This window comes from Balaenoptera borealis (assembly GCF_965194805.1).
Source record: "Balaenoptera borealis genome assembly, chromosome: 1".
Classification (NCBI taxonomy): domain Eukaryota; kingdom Metazoa; phylum Chordata; class Mammalia; order Artiodactyla; family Balaenopteridae; genus Balaenoptera; species Balaenoptera borealis.
The window spans coordinates 97,863,866-97,889,835 of record NC_138860.1 but is presented as its reverse complement, the minus strand read 5'-3'; the positions used below and the strand labels follow the sequence as shown (position 1 = coordinate 97,889,835).

The 25,970-nt window shown below is 55.9% G+C and overlaps 1 protein-coding gene across 11 annotated transcripts in view; it reads left to right on the top strand.

The window, feature by feature from the left end:
* KCNC4 (potassium voltage-gated channel subfamily C member 4) overlaps positions 1-25,970 on the top strand; it is a 72,886-nt gene that overhangs the window by 1,342 nt on the left and 45,574 nt on the right. For 5 of the 11 annotated variants that reach the window (XM_082366211.1, XM_082366212.1, XM_082366206.1 and 2 more), the window contains exons 2-3: positions 10,283-11,219; positions 13,245-13,448. In XM_082366211.1, the coding sequence (XP_082222337.1) occupies positions 10,283-11,219; positions 13,245-13,448 (1,141 nt within the window). Of the gene's footprint in view, positions 1-10,282; positions 11,220-13,244; positions 13,449-13,765; positions 16,033-19,336; positions 20,527-20,871; positions 21,230-25,970 lie in introns of those variants that run through there. The other 6 variants (XM_082366208.1, XM_082366213.1, XM_082366209.1 and 3 more) reach the window with 6 other exon arrangements.

Sequence of the window (25,970 nt, the reverse complement as noted above, 5' to 3'; positions counted from 1 at the left end):
TGCGGGCCCTTCAGGCTCCCGCAGCCAGTGGCCAGCCACAGGCTGCCTGGTGATGATCCCAGATTTGTTGCCGCTTCTTTCTTCCTACTGCAGCACAAATTGGCTTCCCAGAAAGCCCTGGTTCAGGTTACTGCTTGAAATGGGTGATGGGGATGGGGGCAGGGGGGAGAAGTGTAGGTTGATTTAGGCAAGATCTAGTCCCTTCCCACCATCCCCTCCCCAAGTCAGTCCAGTTTCCCCTAACCCGCTTAGGTGGAAGGCAGTAGTGGGGAAGGTAGGCTTGGGCATCTAAAAAGAAAAAAACACCCATGAAGGATGGCTTTAGATTCTTTAAAAAAAAGAGACCCCTGGGGGTTGGTGTCTGATCTCATGGCTGGCAGCCTGAAGCCTGGCTGGGGTCTGTCTGGGAGACAGGAAAGAGCAGCGTGATGTGTTGGGTCTGGGGACTGCCCCCTGCTGTGGAAGCTGGTAGTTTCCTCTGGCATCCCAGGTCGTCATGTTAGTGAGTCTCAGAGCCCTGCCGCGCTCCCCAGCACCTCCTGTGCTGGGCTTCGACCCAGTCATGGAAGAAAAAGTTACACTCCCCTCACCCCCCCAGGGGAGGGCAGGAGACTGGGAAACGGGGCTGCAGGGAGGAGCTAGGCTGGCATAAATGCTCTACCAGGGCACATGCATCTCCTGCGTGGAAGAGGAGGGAGGAGCAGAGGGCTCTGGCTGAGGCATACCATCCCAGGGCAGCCACTGGAAGGTAGGGGCCTTCTTCCGGGACTGAGAGCAAAGCTAGGGTGCTGCTTCTGTTTGCTCTGGCCCTGGCTGGCTGTGAGTCCCATGGGCTTCTCATGCAGTCCTCTAACCCTGCTAGTGTTCGCTCTCGGCTGGGTGCACGAGGGCAGAGACAAGTGCAGATCCTTCAGGCTCTTTCGGAGTTGGGGGTGAGGGAGGAGAAGGCAGATTTAGCTTGATGGAGTTGGGCAAAGGGGGCAAGCCAGGGAGGCAGGAATGAGATGAGGTGGTTAGGGGCCCTATTTCCGAGCATTCTGGGGCCTCTGAGGACTTTACATCTGCTCAGGTTCCTCCCCCTTTGATTCCAAGGGGCTGTACCATCAGTGAGTTTATTTTCTCCTCAACTCACTGCAGAGTGGTCCAGCCGGGGCTCTCTGAGTAAGCTCAGAGCCTGGTTAGCCCCTGGAAATCCTCCAGGAGCCCAAGATACTTGGCCCTTTTGATGTAGAATCACAGCAGCCAGGGTGATCCAGTTGAGGTCAGAAGTTTGGGGCTGGGCTGGGTAAATTCTTCCCACTTAACGAAGAAACCAGGATTCAGGGATGTTAAGTGTCATCACAGATCCTTAACTAATAAATAATAGAGCCAGCAAATCACCCCAAGTATCCTGCCTTCTGGTTGTTAATACTGATGTGCACAGCTATATGGAGCTTTGGTGGCACTCATGCCAGAAGGGGCTTGCCTCCTGCTGAGAGGCACAGGCAAAGGCAAGCCTTTAGCTGTTCCTGGGACATACAAGTGAGAATACAAAAGTTTAAAAAATTAATTGATAAACAACTGCCATTTATTGAGCACACCATGCAGGTACTTTGCGTTAATCTCTAATCCTCCCAGTAAACTTACAGCAGAGGTATTATCCCCATTTAATAGACTGAGGCTGTGAGAGGGTAAACAACTTGCCTGAGGTCACACAGCTAGAGAGTGGTGGGCTGTGACTCAAAGCCAGGGCTCCCTCACTACCCAGCCCTTGCTCCTCGGATGATAACATGTTCTTGCCACTGAAGGAGGCTATTTTTGAGGTGGATCGTTTGTTACTCTGGTCTGGGAGGTGGCCTGAGGTTTTGTAACTCCTGTGGATGACATCAGAAAACCAGGGGCAGTTGGGGACATCAGAAGGGACACTACTCGGTTACGCCTCCAGGCCTGAGGGTCTGAGGTGCAGGGGTTCTGGGGCTATGCCCTCCCTGCTCTGTTTACCCCAGGCCAATAATACCCCCTGCCCCTGTGCTGTCCCCTGGGTCTGTGCGCATACCTTCCCTCCCTCGGCCTCCTCCCTGTCTCCCTGGAGGAAGAGGGGGAGGGGCCTGCAGCACTGCGGTGGGCTTGGGGTGCTCACCGAGGGCCAGTAAGGGCAGAGGAGCAGAGCGCTGCCCCGGGCATCTCTTCGCATACAGCAGCTGGTCATTTGAGTAGTGCGTTATGACAGGAACAAAACAGATACAAACGGAAAGTGAACTGAGCTGATAATGGGAGCCTGTTGCCTAGCTACCGGCCTGGCCCGCAGAGCCATTCCTGTTCAGGCAGGCTCCAGCCTGGGTGCCCACCCTGCTCCCTTCACAGCGGCTGGGTCCATGGGCGGCTGCTGCTGTGGTTCTGTTCCCATGGCCTCACCTGGGAGCAAGCACAGGAGGCAGGCTGGTCCTGTCCCCCTCTGCCCATTGCCCATGGTCCCAGGCAGAGGGAGGGCTCAGCAATGGTGAGGTTGGCTTCCCAGACTGAGGCGGACCAGTCAGGGTTTGGGCAGCAACCGGAGCTCTAGAATCAGGCCTTCCTCCTTTTCTGAGGGCAGACAGGAGGCCTGATGAATGGGACCCTGGGACACTCACCTCCCTCATCCCCAGTCTCCAGAGGTCCCAGGGGCTGAGCTGGCTTTAGTCCAGTTATCGGCCCTATTAAGGATGATAGTTCTCCTTTGGCTAAATCAGTACCTAGATTGAGTTTTCTCATAGTGTTTCCCCTCTGAGTAGAGGAGGTGACCCCACAGGATCCCACTGCCCCAGGAGGCAGCGGCAGCTGGGGTTTCATACTGCTTGGGCATCCACTCTGCCAGCTGTCAGATGCTGGCACACCTGCACTTTTTTCTAATATCTGACCCATGTGAGGCAGGGATTATTAACCTCAGCTTACAGAGAAGGAAACGGAGACCCAGAGGGGCTTGTTCAAGGTCGCATAGCTGGTGGTGGAACTAGGATCCAAGCCCAGATCTTGTGCATCCACGTCTGTGCTTGTCCCCTGCTTCGGCCGCCTCCTGGGGCTTCTGCTTGGAGAGGGCCTCTGACTTCAGGAGGGCCCTTCGGGGAGGGGAGGGCCCTTCTGCTCTCCTCCCATCCCTTCACTTCCCCCTCCAAACTAAAGCCCCCGTCTCCTTGCTCCCTAGAATTGCTCACACCTGAGCTTGCTTTCTCTTTCTTTCCCTCACTGTGGGGCTTTTTATAGGACAGAAAGAAAGGGGGCTTGGTTAAGAGAAGAGACTAGGTGTTCCGTGGCCCAGGCAGAGGAATGAAACCGAGGCCTTCTAGGAAGGAAATGCAGAGCTTGCTTCCTGCTCACCCCATCTGAAGGCCCCAGCTTCTCCGGCCTGGGTGCTGCCTGGGACCAGCCAGCCGGTGGGCATGACAGGCTTCCGAGTGAGGGCCAGGACTCGCAGTCCCATGCCGTCTGGGTGAGGAAGGGCCAGGAACCTGAGCCCAGGAGGCTGGGTGCCCCAGCTTCCGCAGCACCCTTAGGAGGGCAGTGCCAGCATGCCCCAGGGCAGTCGCTCTACCGCCTTCCCGGGAGCGGAAGCAATGTTAGGCCAAGGGCTGCAGGCCTCCCCCCACCCCTGCCCTCAGGCAGCCTCCCAGTCTCCTCCTGGGTTTGTTTTCTGTTTTCCTCTCTTGTTCTGAACAGACCAACATTTGTCTCTGAACATCTTGTCTCTGGATGACGAGGTGTTTCTGCTTGTCACCACTTGGGGTGGGGTGTAAAGTGGGGGAAGGGATAAAATAAACTTGGGCTATTTTGGAGAGTTGGGGGAGGAGCAGGCAGGAACAGAGGCAGCTGGGCCTTGGGAACCGGGAGCCCCCAGGCCCTCCACCTCCACCTGTGGTCAGTGTCAGCCTGGGATGCTGGGCACAAGGGTACTCAAGCCACCTTTGTTCCTTGGCAGCCAGCCTGTCACGACCTGGCCCAGCTCCCTGCTGGGGATTTCTCTGGGCTGGGTGAAGGTTACTGGCCCCTGGCAGGCGTCCCCATCAGGCAACTGGCTTGACCCATCCCTGAGAGCCGCAGAGTCTTGAGAGCCCAGGTGCCTGGAGGGATTCCTAGGCATCCCTTTGTCATCTCTAGTCCCAGTTAGTAAGGCTGATGATCTCTCCTCGTGACAGGCTCTCTAGGACCAGGAGAGGGAGCAGGCAGTCAGCTTGGCTTCAGTCATTCAGAAAACATTTATTGAGCACTTAACTACCTGCCAGACACCAGGCTGGCCTCTATAAATATAAAGATGAGTTAGAGGTGGTCCCTGTTCCTAAAGAGAACCAGATCAGGTGGAGTAGGTGGCAGTTGGGGAAAATTGAGTGACAAGAAATGGTAATAATAATACAAGATAGATCAGGAGAGGGGCCACAGTAGTCTTAAAAAATGAAGTTCAATAGGAGGTGAGAGGGGGAAGTGATAAATCCCACCTGTGTGTGAGATGAGGGTTTGTTTGTTTGGAGGGGGTTGGTATGCAGGGAAGCTTCAACAAGGAAATAGAAGTTAAACTGGGTAGGCCCTGCATGATAGTGACTTAGCTTCCTTAAATAATTTTTAGAAGGAAGCCAGTTATAAATAAATATATAAATAAATATTCAATGTGGGTAGTGCTTAACCATGCAGAGTTAGGGAAGAAGGGAATTTCCTGGGCAGGGGACCAGCCAGAGCAGAGATAGGACAGCATGGGACAGAAAGTCTAAGGGGCAGGGGTGTTTTGACGGATAGGCAAGAACCTGGAATTGCATTTGTCTGGATAAGTTCTTGGCCAGTGATATGGACTGGACTGAATTCCTTCTGGGGCTGGGACTCATCGGCTCTAGGCAGCCAAGTGGCCCTGAGAGGCCCCAGGTGCTAGCTTGGCAGGGGCTGAGCATGGTAGAGGCTGGCTCTGACACCGGAACCAGAGGGTCCTGGCTCAGGATGGGAAGGCCCAGGGCCAGCCAGGTTCTGCTCTTGGGCAGCCCATGAAGGGAGAGGAGCTGGGGTCCCTCGGCTGGGACCTGGGCATCATAGTACAGGTCCTCACCCAGGAGCCCAGGGACAGCTCAGAGATGCCTTGCCTGGCACACTTCCTCTTCTTCCCTGCTTCTCAGCCCGCAGGGCTGCCCACTCCCTTTCCAGCACCACCTGGGCACTAGGATCTCACTTCCCCAGAAGGCTTAGCTCCTCATCCCATCCCCTCAGATCTTCCTCTGCAAGTGTCTTTGGCTGTGTTCTCAAATTTCTCTTCTCCTACACTTCATCCTTAATATAGGTTTTTGGGCATGAGTCTTCTTATGTTTATCTGTCCATCTGTCTCCTTGGCCCTTCCTCCTTGGGCTCCCCTCCCCTGCTCCTGCTGATTGTATTCAGTTCCCAATGACTGGTGTCTGTCACCTCCTCCCCACCCCCCCCAACCCAGCCTCTGCCAGATTTCTGAGCCACTCTAGGCTCGTTGGTAAGTTTTACAAATATCATTTCTTTTAATCCTCAAAATAACCCTATAAGATAGGTACTCTTATCCCTTCAATACATGAAGTATGCTGGTAGCCTCAGGGCCTTTGCACTGCCTGTTCCCGCTGCCTCTGGAGTTCTGCTGGATCTTCACATAACTCATTCCCTCACTCCTTCAGGTCTCTGCTTCGATGTCACCTTGGCACTGAGGCCTTGCCTGACCACCCTATTTGAAATAGCTGCCCCACCCTCACACTTCTTAACCTCCTTTCTTTTTATTTTTCTCCCTCTTATACCATCTGACATACTAATTTGTTGACAGTCTCCTTCCACTGGAATGGAAGGTCTAAGGGGCAGGGGTGTTTTGTTTCCTGCTGTTCCACAGCACCCAGAGCAGTGTCTGGCACATAGTAGGTACTCAATTTTCCATTTTATGAACAAAGATCCTAAGACTCAGAGAGGGTAAGTAACTTGCCCAAGGTCTGGGCAGTAAGTAGTGGAGCTGGACTTGCGTCCAGACGTGTGTGACTTTACATTTCCGCCAGGGACAGTCGTGGGATGAGCTCAGTGAAGGAGGCTGGTCACAGGGCTGGCCCACCAGCTGAACCACCTGGGTCTCTGGAGATAGATGGGTCCCCAACAGGATACAGCCAGCCAGTGTGAGGGGCCCAAGGGAGCAGGAAGCTCGAAGGAGCAGCACTGTCCTTCACAGAGGCTAGGACCCTCCTGTCCAGGGTGGCGAGACCCTCCTGTATCCTCCCAGCTGGCAGGAGAGGGGCTGCTGCTGGCCAAACTAGTTCACACGAGCGGTTTTCTGCTTGGGCAGTTTTGGCTTTTGTTTTCTTTGGCTGCACCGTGCGGCATGCGGGATCCCAGTTCCCCCTCCAGGGATCGAACCCACGCCCACCGCAGTGGAAGCGGAGAGTCTTAACCACTGGACCGCCAGGGAAGTCCCTGCTTGGGCAGTGTTGACTTCCAGCAGAATCCATGCCTTCTGTCCCCACACAGTGGAAAGAACGGACAGCTTCGGCTATGGGAACCAGCCAGGTCACTTCTCCCCAGGCCTCAGTTTCATCACCTGTAAAACAGCAGAAAGGGCATTGAATTCAATGACCTTCCGAGTCCCTTTCTCTTCTGTGAAGCAAAGGCTTTGTGATATTTTGGGCTCCAGATCCAACTCGTCCTCAGAAGCTGCGCGCGGGTGTTCACGGAGGCCCCCTCACCTCCTCAGCTCTGTCACCATTCATTGAGCACTTACTGTATGCCAGGCACTTGCTGTGTAGAAGCTCATTTAATCCTACAGTAACACTACTGGGGGCACTAATAGTGTCCCATTTTGTAGCGAGGAAACAGGCACAGAGTGCACCGTTTCCCTGACTGAGTGGCAGTGCCGGGATGAGGCACCCAGGCAGCTGACCCCAGGGGTCCTTAGCTCTCCTTTGCCCTCAGTCTCAGCTCCCCGAGGCCGCACAGCCCCATGTGTGGCTGGGGCCGATGGGGAGCGCTCTGAGGGGCCCTGCCAGCCTCGCAGGATGGGCCAGGGTTGGGGGAGCGGCACTGGATAGGAGGCTCAGGTGTGAGGCCTTGACCTCTAAGCTGGGTGATGCTGCTGCAGCTGCTGCCTCCTCGCTGGTCCCTTTCAGGTCCCAGTCAAGGGTTGAAAGCAGAATGAAAGCAGTATCCCTGCCACCAAAGGGAAAAGCCCTGGTGAAAGGCACCGATTGCAAGCAGAGCCACCACTTACAAAATAACTTGGCTTGGGGAATAATTTAGGGCCCTGAAGGGGTACCTGTAACTTCGGGACCCACCTGGGGCAGCCTGCCAGAGCACAGCCCACTGCATCTATCACCGCTCGGCCTTAGGTCTACCTGTCTGCTCAGGGAGTGAGGGCTTCCTGGGACCAGCCTGGAGGGGCCACAAGGGAAACTGAGGCCCCATGTAGGTTTCATCAGGGAGGAGTGGATTGTCCCCATCTGTTTGGTCAGAGAGGCCAAGAGGAAAGAGCTCTGAGCTGTGAGTCAAGAGACCTGGCCTCAGTTTAATCCTCAACAAGTCATTTGCCCTGTCTTGTGCCTCTGTTGACCCTGAGAAATGGACACATGTGGCTCCCCTTTCCCTGTCCGCATCCTCTGAGAGGGTGGCAGTGAGGGGTAGAAGTAAGTAGATGGGATGGTTCTGTGTTTAAAAAAAAAAAAAAAAAAAAATGAGTGAACACTGCAGGAATTCAGGAGGTTGTTCCCTAATGCAGGAGGGAGGAGTGGTTTGCACCCACTGGGCCTGCTGCAGAAGGAGCCCTTGGGGTGGAGTTGAGGAAGGCACCTTGGCCCTGCTGGTGAGAGAGTGGCCCTGGCCACAGCACCCGCCCTGCCCTCCCCTCCCTTTCCCTCCCTGCGCCCTCTACTCAGCCCCTGGGCAGCTCTTCCTGAACTTGTTTTTCCAAATCACCAATTAACTTCACGCTGGGCTCCCAGGTGGGCCAACTCTCCTGGCTAACCTTTCCTCAGAAGAGCACAAGCTTCTGCTTCCCAGGCTTCCTGGCAGATCTGGGATGTGCTGGCCCCACCCCTTACCCCAACCCCCTCTGCTTGGGAGGGCGGTGCCAGGACTCGCGGTTCCCAGCATCACCATGGCCACTGGACAGGTGCCTCCACCAGCTCATCTCTGGATGGCCCTCGAGAGCCCACAGGCTGGAGCTATTTGCCTAATGCCCATGTCAGCCCATATCGTCTTGACAGCCCATTTGTCAGGGGAAGAAAAATGAAACCAGAAAGGGAACTTGAAATTCACCTTCATGGGGCAGGGAGGAGAAGCAGGCAAGAGAAACTCCAGGCAGAGTTGTCAAGTGGAAAAGGGTGTCTGTGGTCCGCTACCCTGCTTCTCCTAACTTGCCGTAACTGATCAACCTGTCCAAGTGTAAATAAGATAAGTCTTACTGTGTGGCGGGTGTCTGTCCCAAGCCAAAGGTACACATTCCTAAGAGTGAAATAGCAGTCATCAGGGAGCTGGCTGGGAGCAGTGTTGACAATTCAGAGAAGACTTTCCTGGGTCTATGAACTGACCCTGCCTGGGAGGTGTGAAGAGAAGGTACGGCCCCTGAGTTAAACAGTGCTGAGTTCAAGTCTGGTTTCCATCCCTTCCAGGCTGTGTGACCTCAGGCAAGTATATAACCTCTCTGATCTTCAGTTCCTCCTTTGGAAAATGGGATGATGGGGCCTACCTCACAGGGAGGACTGAAGGTGCTAACACATATAGAGTGCCCAAGTATGCCAGGCACAGAATAGACGGGTAATGAATGTTCATTCCCAAAGTTCCCTCCTCAGACTCGCTCCTGCTCCAGAAGCCTTTGGAGGTGCTACTTCTTGCTTCATTTTCCCAGATCCCCCTGTATTCTCCACTGGTGTTTTGCAGTACTAAGAACAAGTTGTGCCCACCCACCTCACCCATCTCGGTGCAGACTCCCAGGGAGGGAAGCATCTCTGAGAGGCATCATTAGACAGGGGGCAATGCTATGGCCAGGTGGAAATCAGAGTGGGGCAGGCAATGGGGGTTGCCAAGGGGTCGTGGGGCCACAGTCCTCCCTCATCTATCTAAGCTCGGCCCGCTGCTCAGGGAGGAAGCCCATCCCCACCCACCAAGCAGGACAGGCAACAGCAGGGGGCATGGACTCCAGCAAGGAGCACCCTGACAGTGGTGAATGGCATCACATGAATAACAGATGAAGGCTCCGTAATTGGTGTTATTACACATGCATTTCATCTCCATTCATAATGATTGGACACTTAAACCCAGCCATTCCTCTGCTGAATGCCGCTGTCATCATTCTAGCCGAGATCCCAGCAGCTGTCCAGATCAGCTGTTGCCACACTCTGATCCCAATGGGTGCAGTTTATTTTTTGTTGGCGCTCAGTGTCCCAGGAAATGTCAGTTCTTGGGAAGGGGAGGGGTGGCTATTCTGGGCAGACTACCCTGTCTCCTGCCCTGGAGCAGGTTGTCTTTCTTCAGACGCTTCTCACTGTCTGGGCAGTCGGCTCAGACATCCTAGGGTGAGAGGCAGGCAGGAGGGGCTGGGACTTGGGGCTTGAGGAGGTGGGTCACGGCCGGAGCTTAATAGGTAGAATGCCAGCCCCCTGCCTCTAAGCATATCCCTTAATGTAGTGGCCCTCGCAATTTAGTGTGTATCAGAATTACCTGGAAGGATTGTTGAAACATTACTGGACCCTCCGCCCAGCATTTGTCATTCAGTAGGTCTGGGTGGGGCCCGAGACTTTGCATTTCTAACGAGTTCCCAGGTGATGCTGATGCGCTGGTCCAGGTCCTCACTTTGAGGAAAACTGCCTTAAAGCCTAGTTACTTGAGGTGTGGTCTGTGGACAAGCAGCCTCACCTGAAAGCTTGTTAGAAATGCAGAATCACAGGCCCTGCCCCAGACCTCCTGAATCAGAATGGCATTTTAACAAGGTTCCCGGAGGATTTATACAGCCATTACAGTTTGAGAAGCCTCAAAGCACGATCGGGTTAGAGGTGGGCAGAGCTAGGCAGTAGGCAGGGCCAGGCAGCTATTGTCCTCTGTTCAGTTCCTTCCAGCCAAAGGCAGCCTCTAACTTCTGGGCACCATGACAAGGATTGGGACGTACTGCCTTAAAGCACGCAAGCAGAGGGATAAAGACCCTCTGGGGATGGAATTCCAGCCCCAGACTGTGTACCTTAATCCCACCTCTCACCACCTAACAGACTGCCTGGTGACCCACGGCCCCTCCCTCTACAGGCCGAGGGCCCTGTCCCTGCTGGGTGCATCTCTCCCTGACAGCTGCCTTCACTCTCCTCCCCGCCCATAGGTGGTGGCCTTTGCCTCTCTCTTCTTCATCCTGGTGTCCATCACCACCTTCTGCCTGGAGACCCACGAGGCCTTCAACATCGACCGCAACGTGACGGAGATCCACAGAGTGGGGAACACTACCAGCGTGCGCTTCCGGCGGGAGGTGGAAACGGAGCCCATCCTGACCTACATCGAGGGAGTGTGCGTGCTGTGGTTCACGCTGGAGTTCCTGGTGCGCATCGTGTGCTGCCCCGACACACTGGACTTCGTTAAGAACCTGCTCAACATCATCGACTTCGTGGCCATCCTGCCCTTCTACCTGGAGGTGGGGCTGAGCGGCCTGTCGTCCAAGGCGGCTCGCGACGTTCTGGGCTTCCTGCGCGTCGTGCGCTTCGTGCGCATCCTGCGCATCTTCAAGCTTACGCGCCACTTCGTGGGGCTGCGCGTGCTGGGCCACACCCTGCGCGCCAGCACCAACGAGTTCCTGCTGCTCATCATCTTCCTGGCCCTGGGCGTGCTTATCTTCGCCACCATGATCTATTACGCGGAGCGCATCGGCGCCAGGCCTTCCGACCCGCGGGGCAATGATCACACCGACTTCAAGAACATCCCCATCGGCTTCTGGTGGGCCGTGGTCACCATGACGACGCTGGGCTACGGGGACATGTACCCCAAGACGTGGTCAGGCATGCTGGTGGGGGCGCTGTGTGCACTGGCCGGCGTGCTCACCATTGCCATGCCCGTGCCTGTCATTGTCAACAACTTCGGCATGTACTACTCTCTGGCCATGGCCAAGCAGAAGCTGCCCAAGAAACGGAAGAAGCACGTACCTCGGCCGCCTCAGCTGGAGTCGCCCATTTACTGCAAGTCGCAGGAGACCTCGCCCAGGGACAGTACCTACAGTGATGCCAGCCCCCCTGCCCCAGAAGAGGGTGTGGTTGAGAGGAAACGGGCAGGTGAGATTGGGGGTTGGGAAGGAAAGCCACCTCTCCCCCAGTGGCCAGGGGAGTTCCCAGGTGAAACTCAGCCCTTGGAACTTGGGATTGTGCTTTTATTGTTCTGGGCTTCCCTAAATATAAGGCGTGCCTTTATGAGGGCACAGTATTGAGGCTGAATATCTATTCTCTGATAGCTTCCTGAACATCAGGCTCTGTGGAGTGAGTATCCCACTAAATTTAGGCTGCTATGGGCAGTGCATGGGGCTGTAAATTAGAAGCCTGGGTTTCTAATCCCATCTTGGCCATTGCGCTGTGTGCCCACAGGCCAGTCACTCACCCTCTCTGGGCATAGACTCCTCACCTGTAAAACGGGAATGCTGTCAGTGTCTTACCCCGACTTTGACGAGACCCAAACGAATGATGGCTATGAACGTCCTTTAAGAAGTTAAAACCACTTTACAAATATCAGGCGCTGTCATTATTAGCTGGAGAGTAGGGCAGCTGTTCTTCTGAGGAGAATCAACACATGAATCATTTCTTTCCAAACGTTCTAGTCTAGTGTCTCTTGGCCTGATAAATGTGATAACGTAATGGCAGTGGGAGGCTGCCTTCTGTTTGGCACAAGCTAGATTGAGTCCTGGGCTCGGGGTTTAACATGGGACGGAAGGGAACCAAGAGGGAGCAGCCCAGACAGTGTTGGGAGAGGGGAAAGGAAAGGTGGAAGAAACTGGGAGCTGCATCCTGGAACGGGAGGACCTGAGGGTCTGAATCGTGCTCTTCAAGGATGAAAAAGGCCACCCCAGGAAAGCTTGCTTCTACCTGAGTCAAGAGTGAAAGGAAATTGGCTTCACCCACAGCAACGTGAAGTTAGGTTGGAGAGTGGGAACCCAACTGTTAGGTACGGGATGGGCTCCTGAGGGAGGTATGGGATTCCTAGCATGGGGGGCCATTGGATGCCAGGCCACTGGGGAGCTGGGCGGTGGGAGGGGGGTGCCAGGAGACTAAGGTAGCAGCTCCTGTCTCGGCTCTGGGGGCAAAGTGGGACTCGTCCTTGTGGGGAGGTGCCTGACTTGGGACATTCACCTGTGGCCTGTTGGTGGGTGCCCATCCTACGTGTTGGAGCCACTCACTCCCTGGGGTCATTCAAGGGCCCGGGTCCTTCAAAGACCTTGATGGAACAGCACCCATTAGGCCCCCCTCTTCTCCCCCACCAAAATGGTACCCTCTTCCCCAATCCCTGAACATAAATCTCCCAGCCAGTACCCCAGGGAATTTCAGCTCTACCCTGAGGTCCATTCAGGGCTCAGAGGGTAACTTAATATCAAAATGTACAAGTCCCTAGGCTGGCTCCGCAATACCTATGGCGCCATGAGCCGTTCCTTAGGCCTGACTCTAACTGCTCGGTCACAGAAAGGGCATTCCTGGCCACTGCCTTCAGACCAAGGAGCCCCCCTTCTCCAGATCCCAGGGCTCAGCTCTCATCTGTGCTGCTGCGTGCCTGGCAGAGCAGGGTTGGGACTAAGAGCCCACAGCGGTAGGAGCTGAATTGGAGCCTCTTCCCCTCGGGGTCCTCCCCAGACACAGGGGAGCCCCGAGAGCAGAGGGCTCTAAATCCTTCAGGCACTGACTCTGGCTTGGATGCCTGGTGAACAAGAATAAGTGCCTTCGGGTGGTCCAGGAAGACAGCTGCGGAAGCCACGCTAACAGTTTAACCCTGGCAGTGCTACCCCTCACCCCAACAAGCCAGGCGTTCTCCTAGGGAATGCAAACTCATCCGAGTGTCAGCCTGAGCCAGACCCAAGGAAGAAGCCGACTCTGCTGCCTGCCTTGGACTGATCTCAAAGGGCCAACTTGGGGAATCCCTGCTTTTAGGGTATCTGTGGCCCTGGCCAAGGCTGGGAGGGAAGCCCACATCCTGTCCCCTGCCCACCAGGACCAGACCCACTCGCTGGCTCTGGCAACACTCTCCCCTCGGGTTGGGTAAGTGATACTTTAGGTCTGGGATCAGCCCTCATGCAGCCTTCTTTCTGTCTGCCCCTTTAGACTCCAAGCAGAACGGCGATGCCAGCGCGGTGCTGTCAGACGAGGAGGGAGCCGGCCTCACCCAGCCCCTGGCCTCCGCCCGCACCCCGGAGGAGCGCCGGGCCCTGCGACGCTCCGGCACCCGAGACAGAAACAAGAAGGCAGCTGCCTGCTTCCTGCTCAGCGCTGGGGACTTTGCCTGTGCCGATGGTAGTGTCCGGAAAGGTATGGCTCCCCAGGCTGGGCAGGGGGGTAGCCCCCACGGAGCTGAGTCTCCCCAGTGTCCCCCATGGAGCTTGAGGTCTCCTCCTCCTCTGAGGCCATGGACACCATCTCCTCTGCCTCGGATGCGCCCTCGCTTTTAGGATGGGTCCCCTGATATTCCAGTTCCCGGATTAGAAAGGCCTGTAGCATCCCCAGAAGGTACACAGAGCCCCCTGGGTGCCCACGGGGAAGACAAGTACTAGAGGGTGAGGGGACCCCAGATCAAGGCTCCTGCCACCCCCTCCATTTTATTGCCTCTCTTCCTCTGGTTCCTGCAGTGGTCTTCAGGCCTGGCTCCGCATGGTCATTGCCAGCCTTCCCCTAGGCCTCCCTTAAACACAGCTCAGGCTTCCCCAAGTGAGTAGTCCTGGGAGATGCCAACACCATTCAGGAGTCAGGGTAAGAATGGGGTGCTGGTGTGAGGTCTTCAGAGAGCCTGGCTCAGGCCCCACCTCCTGCGTCCTGCACTGGGGGGTCTGCAACCCAAATCTGCAAGCCCCTGAGATGGGACTGTTCACTCCGGGTAGAGCCAGAAGGTGACCAGGGGGAGGGGTGGACAGGGAGAGTGGGTCCCCTCTGAAGTGCGTTCTGAAGGATTTGGCGAGTTCAAGGGAAGGCTGAAATTCCATCCGCAGACCCCATGCAGAAGCTGGTCAGTGGAGCTAGGGATTCCTGGCCTGAAAAAGTGGGACCGAAATGATTAGGGATGGTTGAGAGCCAGTGGTGGCTGAGAGCCAGGGCTCTCAAGGCCAAGTGTCCCTTCTGCCCAGCTCCTCATCACTTGTGTTTTTCCTGCCTTGTCCCTGTGACCTAATCTCTCTAAATAGCCTGCCTAGTTTCAGGATAAACCCCAACTCTCCCCGCAAAAAGCTCTTCCCTGGGTTTGCAGGCCACTTCTTAACTAACCTTCTTTCAGCCCAACACCCCGCCGCCACTTGCCACCATCCCCAAACCTCAGACCAAAGTCAGGTTGAGTGAGGCAGGGGCAGTGGCTGCTGTAGGAATAACCTGTGATGTCTCTGTCCCCCCAAGGATGTCCCTTGGCCTGCCCAGCCCAGGCAGCCTCCAGGAACACCTCCCCAGGCCCTTTCCCTGGCTTGCTCAGCACCACTGTCCCCAAGGGATCCCCAGGGCACCCTGACCCTAACCAAGACCTGAGAGGTATGCGTCGTGCTTTGCTGGGCATGTGTCCTACTGGGTGGCAGAAGCAGGAACAGCAGCCTGGAACCTGGAGATGGCCCGGAGGCTCAGACTCCTCACAGCCTCTTCTGTGTTCTTCTGGTCACCCCTGGCCTCTGTGTAGCCCACTCCTTGGGCTCTGGATGTGCCTCTCCCTCCTGCCCCCACCCCAAACATGCTGTGGCTTCCACTGTGTCCTAGTTCAGACCCAGAGTCTTGCTCTGGCTGGAGCATGCTAAGTGGATGGTGTAGAAGGTGGGGTGAAGGGGACCCCACCCCCCAGGTAGGACTTGAGCAAACGGAACTGAGTCCTGATCACCCCTGTTTTCATCCAGAGTGGTGAGGGGCTCAGTGGAAGTAGCGGTGCGCAGGAGGCTGTGAGGTTGCAGGTCAGAGCAGGGACCATGAGGGCCTGGGGAGCAGGTCCCATCCGAGGAGGAGACTCTGTGTGTGCATGCATGGGGCCGGGGGGCCTGCGTCCCACCACGTCGTATCTCTCTGGCTGCTTGTGGCGCCCGGCTGCTCTATTTTCAAGATGCCTCCACACTGCTTCTTGGCAACAAGCATGTAGCTCAGCCAATTAGAGTGACCTTCGAGAGGGAACAGGTGGGTTGCTGGGAAACAGGCCCTGCTAAGCAAGCGTGGCAGTTAGCATCGCCAAACTCCCAGTGCGCGCTCGGCAACTTTCCCTGTGCCAGACCACGCCACACTTCTCTGCGCTTGGGCTACGTTCAGGCCCAGGAGTGAGTGGGCCCAGGCCTCCCCCGGCCACCAGCACAGACCCCATGTGACCCTGTAGGTGCATGTGACTGAAAGTGAACTCCCTGGAAGGAAAGTGATGAGTGCTAATTAGGGCGTCTTAGGGTTGAGCAAGGAGGGTACTGAGGGCTGTAGGGTCTTCATGCAACTGGAGGGAAACCTACCTGGGGACAATGATAGGGCAAAGGTCAGCTGAGTGTGGGGCCCAGGGGTCCATCCAGAGACCAGAGAAAGTCAGGGAGCCTTTCCCAGGGGGACCAGACCCTTCCACCCAGTCCCGGGGCTGCCCGCCCTGCAGGGTCCCCGGAACGTGGATCCCATGGAGCATCTCAGGCAAGGAGCTGCGCCCCTCTGACCCACGTGCCTTTTCTTCACCAAGGCTGTGAAAAGTCCCGGAGTCTAAACAACACAGCAGGAGCTGCTGGAACCAGTCTGGGGCTATCTCAACTGGCATCGCGATACAGCTCACCCTACCCTCCAAGAAAGCTCCTGCTCTCCCACCCCTTACACCCCCTCACCAGCCCACCCCCTGGACACTCAGCCCCGTAGCTGGACCCTCGGCTCACCCCGCCCCTGGGCACACGCGCACAAACAGGCACACTCACATGCCTCCAGCCCTCGTTCCTCCTGGGGCCTGCGGAAGCCAGGCAGGATGCAAGAGAATTCAGGGCCCCCAGGCCTCTCCTCCACAGCACCCAGCTCCCCAGAATGTTCAGCTCTGGGACCTGAGAGGGAGGGAGAGATTACTTCCAGGCCTTCTATCCCGCTCGCTCCCGTCCTGAACTGAGGGTGCCGTCACCCCCAGGACTGTGTCTCTGGGCCCTGCCTCCCCCTCAGGGTCCCACCTAGATCACAGCAAATGCATTTCCATCCCTCGGGGCCTTCAACCAGTAACCAAACAGCCTGCAACTGAACATCTCTGTCTGTCTGTCTGTCAATCCCACACCCAGACCAGCCAGGAATAAGGCTGTCCCCTGGGGCATCTCTGCCGGTGTGTGAGGGCTTGACTCCTTGGGGGAGCAGTGCCACCTGATATTCTCCAGCCCTGCCATGGGGTGCAGGTGGGCGTTCCTAGAGTCAGAGCCCCAGGATTGGCTGCCGAGGCGCGGGGAGGTCCTCCTCTCGGGGGTGGCGCCCAGCAGCGGAGCCCAGCATCCCATCTGCACCCCGAGCTGCAGTATCGCTTGCCACGCTGCTTCCTCTGCTTCCCCGACAATTCTTCTTCCTCTCCTGCTCCCTCCAACTCCCAGCCCTGCCTCTGAGTCACCTGCCGCTCCCACCCAGCCTCTGTGCTCTGTATCGCTGCCAGAACCGGAGACTCATCTAATTTCTATAATTAAGTGTATTCATTTACCTAACGAGCCAGGGAGCACAACAGGTCTGTGAGTCATTGAGTGAGCAGGGGTGCGCCCCGGGCAGGGGCAGCTGAGGGGAAGTGTAGGGACTGAAGCCATCCTGCCCCCACCAGCTCCCTTACTGGCAGCCTGCCGCGCCCAGGGTGGGCCGAGCCGCAGGGGGCCCCTCCCCAGCGCACCAGCCAGGCGCTCCAGGACCTCCTCAGCCCAGGAACTCGGAACACCTCAGGCAAGACATCGCCTGTTTCACCTGATGGGAATTAGACCTGACAGCAGAGCCGTGTGCCTGGCAATTTTTAGAGTCAGATTATGCAACTTTGTCGAGGGAATGACTAAGTAAGGTCCATGTCTGCTCCTTCCAGAGTGGGCAGAGATAGGTACCGCCAGACAGCATTTTTGGGACTTGGCAGGAGGCTGGGGACTCTGGAGGCCACCCCAAAAGGTGAGCTGGGCAGAAAGGTCAGACCGTTTCATGGCGCTGGAGGGGTGATGAAGAGCCTGCTCCAGGAACATCCCCATTTCAATGCCTTCTTCAGTCTTGGGCAGACACAGGGATGTCCCTTCCAGGAAAGTCTGTTCAGGGTGGGTCCTGGGCTCCCCCAGCCCTGCTGTGGTCTGTGGGGCCTGCCTCCTGCTTGCTCTCAGAATGACGAGAAGAAGAGCTGAGGAAGATACAGGGGCGTCCATGCCACTGCCCCTCAGAAGGGGACACGGACAGGGACGCCCTGTGGAGCAGGACGGGGAGCAGGGCACCTTCGACCCTTTCAGCCCAGTCTGAGAGCCCAGCTTCTCTTCCGGGAGGATGGGTTCGGTCCTGCCCCTGCCGGGCTCCCTGGTGCAGGGGTCCCGGCTCTGACACGGACACGATGAGCTGGGTGTCCGGTGTAGCATGGGCACCACAGCTATTTTCTCCTCTCACTCGCCTTTCTGGTTCAGGGAACTGAGGCGGCTATTTCTGTGGCAGCCCTCAAGTTGTCAGGAGCCCAAGTTTCCACGGCACCCACCGCCTCCTTCCCTCTCTTCCCTCCCACAGGGACGGGCATGCTCATGGCACCCCCATGGTGGGCACAGATGTCTCTGGGCGACATGATGCAGGAGTGCCAGGCTGGAGCCCCTAGTGCCTTGGGAGGTGGGCTCCCACACACCCCTCCTGTCTCTCTGGCTTCTGTAGGGTTGACACAGGATTGAGCGTGAGCTGACGGGAGAGCTGAGTAGGCCGCCTGCCCCAGCTCCTCTCAGGGCCCTCGGAAAGGGCAAAGTGAGCCCTGGAGTTTACAGAGCCCCACTGTACACCAGGCCCTGCCTGGGGAGGCGGCTGCCTGCATGGGCCTCAGGCTTGCCCAGGCCTCGGGCCTCCCCCCTCAGGAGAGGGCACTCCCTCCCACCCACAATCTGAGAGTGCAGTTTGCTTTACCTTGGATCTGGACTTGGACCTCTGCCCGTTACTTTGGCTTCTAACAGCCTTTCCCCTGCAGCTGGGGCCCAGCCCCTCCCCGCAGAGCAGGGAAGCAGCCCGGTTAGGAGTTGTTGCCCCTCCAGTTTGTACCAGGGCTGCTGACAACCCTAGAGGCCACTTCTCAGCCCCCAGGGCTTCTGAGAGGGGTGGCTGTGAGCTGGAGCCAGAGGGGAAAGTGCCTGTTCAGCCCAGAGCCCAGACTGCATGGGAGTCAGAGGGGAGGCTGCATAACAGCTCCGGCTGCCCTTTCACAGAGCCTCCTGGAAGGCGAGGGCCTCCTCTGCCCTGGCCAGAGAACATCGCCTTCTCTGGCGTGATGCCTGCCCCCGCAGCAGCCTCCTGCCTGCCCTACCTGCGCCCCAGTTGAGAAGGTAGGGGAAGGGAAGGCCCAGGCCACTGCCGTCCCAGGCTGAGGAGGAGATGCCGAGAAGGGCTCACTGAGGGGTTGGGTTTCCTGCTGTCTCTCCTGAGATGGGCATAGTCATCCTCCCTGACCTTCCCCTTCAGCATTCACCCTCCAGCTGCTGGGACTCTGTTCCTGCCAGATTGAGGAAGGGGACTGGGCAAGACACGGCAGCACACTCAGGAGCCTTCCTCACCAGCCCCCTGGGACAATGGACTAGCCCCAGGTGGTGATGGCAGATGGAGCTATGTCAGGGGGGAGCACAGGCTGGGCAGGCAGCAGCCCAGGCGATGGCCTGTGGGCTGTCAGCCCCCACCCTGCCAGGAACCTCTCCCACTGCCTCCATGCCAGGCTGCAGAGCTGTGGTCCCTCTTCCCACTGCACTGCAGCTTTGAGGACCTGAGGTCTCCTGGTTCCTGGAGCTCATTACCTAACAGGCACAGAGATAAGCTGTAACATCACCTATGGGTCACCGTGGCCCAGTGCTGGGTTGGCAGAGGGGTGATGAAGGGCTCACCCCCTTTCCTCCCTATCCCCACTCTTCCTGGACTCTTAGCTCTGGGCCCCATGCCTTCCAGCTCCGCTCCTGGCCTACTCCTCAACCCACCGCCTATAGGTCAGCAGCTGCCTTCCTTCTAACATCTCATTCTTTGTTTCTCCCTTTCTTTTGCTGAACTCCTTACCCCCCCCGCCCAAGAAGGCAATGTTGAGCTGAAAGTGTGCGTCCCAGTGTCTCACACCCTGTGCTCTTTAAACACAGAGACCTGCCAAGATGCCCTCTCGTCCAACTATGCCCAGGCTGAAGTCCTCACCCTCTCTTAAAGCGGCACCAACGTGAGAGAGACAGGCAGACAGACAGAAAGCCAGAGGCTTAGGGCAACTCTGGAACCCAGGCAAGAATCTTTCGCTGGGAAAGACTCAGATATCCTTGATTGCACAGGACTGATGGGAAACCTCCCGTGTGACCCTCGGGGCCCAGAGCCATTGGGTCTGATGTTCTTGTTCTGTTGTACATTGAAGAGATATATATGCACATATAGTATCTATATTCATACATACTATACTATTGTGTGTAGTGCATGTGCTCTTGGTGGTCTGTCTTCTTCGTTAGGCTATGTCTCCCCAGGCCCTCGCCCCACCCCCACCCTCACTCCCTTCCCCTTCACTGATTCCTTGTTTCTGCTGAATATGTGTGTGGAATATCCCAGGAAAAGTGTACCTGGGAACTGCCAGTCCAGCTGGGTGGTCCCTGGCTAGACTCTCCCTCTTGGGAGTGTTTCCCCTGTGGGCCAGAGGCCTGTGGAAGGCCAGATTGCCCCCTGGGGTCACTGCTCCACTAACCTCACCCCACCCCAGATTGGGGCTCTACCTCCCACCCCACGCCCCAGTTGTTGGGGGACTTCCCGGGGCTCCTCTGCAGCTTCTTCCACTCCTTTCTCCACCTTCCCTGTGTCCTTGACTGAGGGGGTGTTTTGCCTTTTTTTATTTCTGGTTTTTTGTTCTGTCGCCTTTGTCTGTTTGTTTCCAAAGATGCTGCTGGGCGGACGGGCAGGGAAGGGGTCTGTCTGCCCATCTGGCTCAGGGGTCTGAGAAGGGAATGCTGCGGGCGAGCGGAGACCAGTTGCAATACAGTACTTCCTGGCTGGTGGCCGGAGTATGCGTGCAATAGCCGAGGCCAGGTGCCCCCTTCGACCTTGGCCTCTGCCTCTGCGTAGGCCCTCCCTCCCCACTCCCAGCCCGCCCTGCCCCTCCCTGGTGTTGGTCGTCCTTTTCTAAAGCTGTCCCCTCGTGTGTCTGAGGCATGCCTAGGCTGGGCCCTGCCGCCCTGTCTGCATGCCTTTGACTGTCATGCTGTGCTCAAGCCCCAATAAAGACATCTGGAGCGTCCTGCCGTGCTCGCTGTGTGAGTGACTGCCTCCGCCTCTCCTTTCTGTATCTGTGGGGACCTCCCCGGGCTTCCCCCCAACACCCGAGAAATGCAACACACTCCTAACCCGCCCCCACCAGGAATCACCAGTGCAGCCCAACCCCTGCATTTAGAGCCAGACATGAGTGCTCGAGATGAAAAGTGATCTGGCCAAGGTCACGCCAAGAGGACTAACCTGGGACCCCGGGCTTCTGGGCAGTGATCTCCACTGCTGCCACCACCCCCCCACCACCCCCAGCAGTAACATGGAAGAAGAGACTGTTGTTTGTTTAGGGGGTTCCACTGTATTCCTGCTTGTTTTGCAGGGGGCATCTTCTCTTCCCTGAAATTGCACCAGTTCTATGTGGGCCAAGGCCCTGGGGATGCCGAAGTCGTTGTGATGACTGGATGGATGGCTGATGAACTGAGGCCGACAAGGGGCTGGGGGCACAACTGGGACCACTTAGGGCTGGGGAGTGAATGGTCCTGGGCCTAGAGAGGATGGGGATGGTGGTGAGTGATGCTCAGACGTCATCCCTCGCTGTTGTCCCTCTCACACTCACACAGGGGAATGAGCAGGGCTGGCTTCAGGGCCGTGCCACCTGTGCAGTCACTCAGAAGGGCCCACAACTGACTTAATGCTCAGCTGTTGCCGTCTTGAAGTTACTGATAATTATTGAAGAAGGGCCCTGTGTTTTCATTTTGCACTGGGCTCCGCGGATTATGTAACCAGGCCTGGGCACGTGTGTGCTCTCCTTACTCTTTATCCCAGGTGTAAACTTAGCGTCAAAGGGGCCTCAGTTCAGGGTCTTGATCTGCCACTTCCTAGCTGGGTAACTTGGGGCAACTTGCCAAACCTCAGTTTCCCTGCCTGTAGGATGGAGATAATGATAGCCCCTGTCTCAGAGCCAGTGAGTGTAAAGGCCTGGCCCAGTGTCATCTGTCTGCATATGGCATGCAGTAGATGCACAGTAAGTGTTAGCTCCCTCCTCATCCATTTCCTGTTGCTCTCAGCTTTTCTCCCCAGATTTCTGAGATTGCCTGGTCCAGTCACACCAGGAAAGGACAAGAGCACACCGGGGGTGGGGGTGGGGGGTGGTGAGGATGGCAGGGCTGAGGGGAGGGGAGAAGTAAGGGGAAGCCTGTCCCTGAAGCAAAGAGAAAATCGCGCTTCGAGCCTGGGCCAGCAGAGGCAAGGCGATGGCAGGCAGCCAGTTGTCAATTAAAGATAAAATCTCTCCTCCAGCAGTGGAGGGCAAGTAGAGGCTACGGCCCCCCCAGACAGGAGAAAGCCATTTGCAGCCAGGCTTGCCTCAGAGAAGCTTGGCCGGGCAATAATGGGATGGGATGCACTGCTGGCCCCATAATGATATTACGCATCAGGGCCCACGTCCAAAATGGTGTTTGGGTATTTTGGGGTTTTTTTCTTCTTCTTTTACTTTTTTGTTGTTGTTGATCAATGTGGAACCGTTTCATGGTCAGGGGCTGAGAACCCAGCAGGCAGCCCAAGGGTAACCAATGCCAGGGGGGGCTTGAGGGGACCCAAGGAGATGCAGTTGGGGTTCCCGGTGACAACCTCAGACCCCTGGAGGGGGAGGGGGAGGGGGCAGTGTGCAGGAGGGCAGAGTTCAGTGAGAGAAGCAGGGGACGGCCCCTCCTCCCCACCTCACAGAAACAGCAGGCAATGCTGTCAAGGGACCAGCCTCCCTCTGGTCCCCGAAGCTGGAGTGGAGCCCAAACTAGGGAGCTGGTTAAAAGAGCAGGATGCTATAGTGATGGAGACTGACTCTGGGAGTCCGACTCATGTCTCCTTCACTTCCTGATTATGTGACTCTGGGTAAGTTAATTAATCTGTGTGAACCTCTATTTCCTCATCTGTAAAATGGGAGCAATAATGGTATCTACCTCATGAAGCTGTTGGGAGAGTTCAGTGAGGCAGGGCCTGTGACACCCTTAGCACAGCGCCTAGCACAAAACATTGATTACAAATATTTGGGTGGGGGAGCAACTCTCTCCAATGACAAATGACCGGTTTGGTTTGATGGCCTCACGTTTCAAATAGGTGCCATGAATTCGCCTCGTTTCGGTGAGCCCCTTAGCTCCCTGTGAAGGAATAAGAGTTGGGGTGATAATACCAAACAGCTAACCTTTATTAAGTGCCAGGCAATACATCTAATGCTCCTAAACACCCATTCTGAGCTTGGTGTTATCATCATCCTTGTTTCAGAGGAGAAAACTGTAGCACAGCAATGTCAGGTCATTTCTCCAAGGTCACACAGCCAATAAGCGGTAAAGCTGGGATTTGAACCCAAGCCGTCTGGCTCTATGAGCCCTACATTTAGCTGCTGTCTAAATGGAATGAGGCTTCTAGGTCATCATACCTAAAGTATAGATTTGTGCTTTTTAATGTTTTTCATTTCCTTAACCTCTATTGATTCTCATAGCAAAGGTATTGTTTACCCCTTTTATAGGTAAGAAAACCAAGGCTTGAGGAAGTGATTTGATCATGCCCCCACATGCACACAGAAAAGGGAGAAGGATGTCTTCTCAGCCTCGTTAATTAATTAGCATAAGGTAACACCCAACTCAAGGAGTGATTGGTTCCTTCCTTCTGCAACTCACTGAGTTTTATTTTCTGATGCTCAGAAGGGAGGTACTTGGATGGGGACTGGTCTGGAAACCAAGTTACGTGAGGAGCAGCTCAACCTGGAAATGGCTTATTGGAAATTTGATGGGGATCAAGTTCATGTATTTGAAGGGTATCAGAGGAGAAGTAGGTTTAGATTATTCTCTGATCCCAGAGAGCAGACCTAGAACCAGTAAGTGGAAATGTTAGGAAGGCAGATTCAAACTGCCTTCAAATCAAGAAAAACCTGACTTTTTTGTTGTTTTCCTTGCCATTACAAATTTAACACATGGTACTGAAAGCATCCCAAACCAAATCAACAGGGAAGCCTCATCACCCCCCCTCAATCCCACTGTCCTCCCTGGAGGTGACACTGTCAACCTCTGGTGTTGGGTCCTTCCAGGCCTCTTGGAAAAGAGAGGCTTCCTAACAAAACTCCTGAAGGAATGGGCTGTCCTGGAGTGGAGTTCCCATCCTGGAAGTTTAGAGAGACCCTGAACGATCGTGTGCCGGGGGTTCGTGGGAGGAATTTCTGCTCAGCCTGGAAGGTGGAAGTAGAAGGCCCCTTCCAGTTCTAAGATGGTCTGACTTAACATGGGGCCACACAGCTGTTAATGGTGGGGACAGGTCCAGAACCCAGGTCTTCTGAACAGGACTCAGATAAGCTCCTTGCCCAGCATGATTTTCCTCAAAGTCCTTAACTCTGGGGTGGAAGACTCCCTGTCTGCCTCTTCCCTGCCCCTCTGCACAGACTGGAGCAGAGACCGGCATCTGTGGTGCATCAGTCCAGAGTGACTCGGTGTTGACGACATGTACCCAGTGCCCACGCCTATAACCCCCCGGGGCCCCGACAGCATCACCACAGCGAGCACCCGCCTTCATCTGCCAGCTCCAGGCCCCTGTGCGTGCCCACCCTGGTACCCACACAACAGGGGGCACACGAGCGGGCTCAGTCACCTCAGGCTGTGGTAAGCACACCCGTGCCGCAACTGCCCGCGTTGTTCCAGAGGCCGGCGAGGGCTGCCAGGGCTTCTGGCACCTGCTCTCTCCTGGGAGACCACAGTTGGCTTTGAACACAACATCATGGGCTGAGAGGGAGCCAGGAGGACAGCTGTGGCTCCAGGTGAGAGGGGCCTTCTGCTGTTGGTGCTGGAAGCCTCTCCTTTCCCCATAGCTCTGTCGGGCCCCCCTGCCCGCCATATTTGCCTACTTCTAGGGCTATTCCATAAAAGTCTCCTGGAACTGCAGGGCTCTGCTTTTTGCTGACTTAGGGTCTCTGCTTCCTAAATCAGCAATACCTGGTGTGGAGAGAGGGGGCGGCTCCTCTCCCCCGAGGCTGAGCCAGAAACTGAGGTGTCATCATTAATCCCACCCTCTCATTCCTTAATTCAACTCACTCACTTACCGTGCATTACATCTGTATTAAATGCCTATACTCTGTCCTGGGGAACCAATAGTGAACAAGACCAACGGAATCCCTGCCCTCATGAAGCTTACATTCTAATAGGGGAGATAGGCCAAAAGACCAGTAGATTAAAATATCTAACAATACCCTGCCCCCATTCCAAGCCATTAGCGAGTTCTATCATTCCAAGCTCTGAAATGTGTTTCACACGTTCTCCATCTCCCGCTCTCTCCCCTCCAGCTCTGAAGGTGGGCTTCATCTCCTCTTTCCTGGTCTCCCTGGGTCCCACTGACATCTACCACCCAGCCTCCACCCAGCAGACAGAGAGCGCTTCTTAAAACAGAAACCAGATCGTGCTACCCCTGCCTAAAACCGTCAGTGGCTGGATTCCCACTGCATTTCGAATAAAATCCAAATTTCTTCAAAGTAAGGCGAGCCCTCAAGGCCCTGCTAGTCATCAGGCCTCTTCCTGCCTCAGCAAATCATTCCTGTCCCTCCCTCTTCCCCTGGGAAACTTTCTCACACGTACCAGCCTCTTCCACCTTTAGTGGTTTACACACACTGTTCCCTCATGTGGACCACTGTGCCCCGCCTCTCCCGACCCCTTTGATTGTCTGAGTTCTCACTCTTTGGGTCCGGCTTTAAGTGTCTCTTCCCTGGTGATTCCCCCCGCCCCCTGCCCCCTGCCACTACCTCTGTGTTGTTTTCTGTGACCGCAGCTGCTCATTTTTTTCATGGTACTTTCTTCCTCGTAACAGTATTTGTCTATTGCCTGCCTTCCTTTAAGTACCTGGGGCCTAGCACTGTGCGAAATAAATGTTTTATGAATGAATGAAGGGGCAGAGGTGGGCCTGGCATGAGTAAGTGCTCAGCTGTGTCCTCCCTTATCCCTCCCAAATGTCTCCGGCTGGCACCTCACTTCTAGGGCATTCCTGGGAGTCATTGGGGAATAACGTGAAAGCTCTTCTCTTTACATTATGCATTTCCTGCCTGAGAAACTGTTAGAATAATGAGGAGGGCTGGAAGAGAGGGACTGAGAGGAGAGTTCCCGTAGCTCTTCCTTTCAGAATGTACCCATCTCTTCCTGGTGTTTTGGATGCTTGTAGAATTCCCCTCCCCTGACTGTGAGCTACCCCAGGGAGCTGATTCATCCCGGCGCCCCCTCAGGGCTTAGCCCAGCGCTCCCTGCATAGTAGGTGCTCAGGGAAATGTTTAAGTGAGTGAAGAAAGTGATGGAAAAGGAAGAAGAGTGAGGGAGAAGAGAAGGCAAGGGGAGCAAGAGGCAGGAAGGGGTGATGAAGAGAGGAAAGACCGATGGAGGGAGTGAGCTTGGGATGGAGGGAAAGAAGGAAAACCTTGAGGCAGGAGTTGCTGGCCCAGCTTGGCCTTCGTGC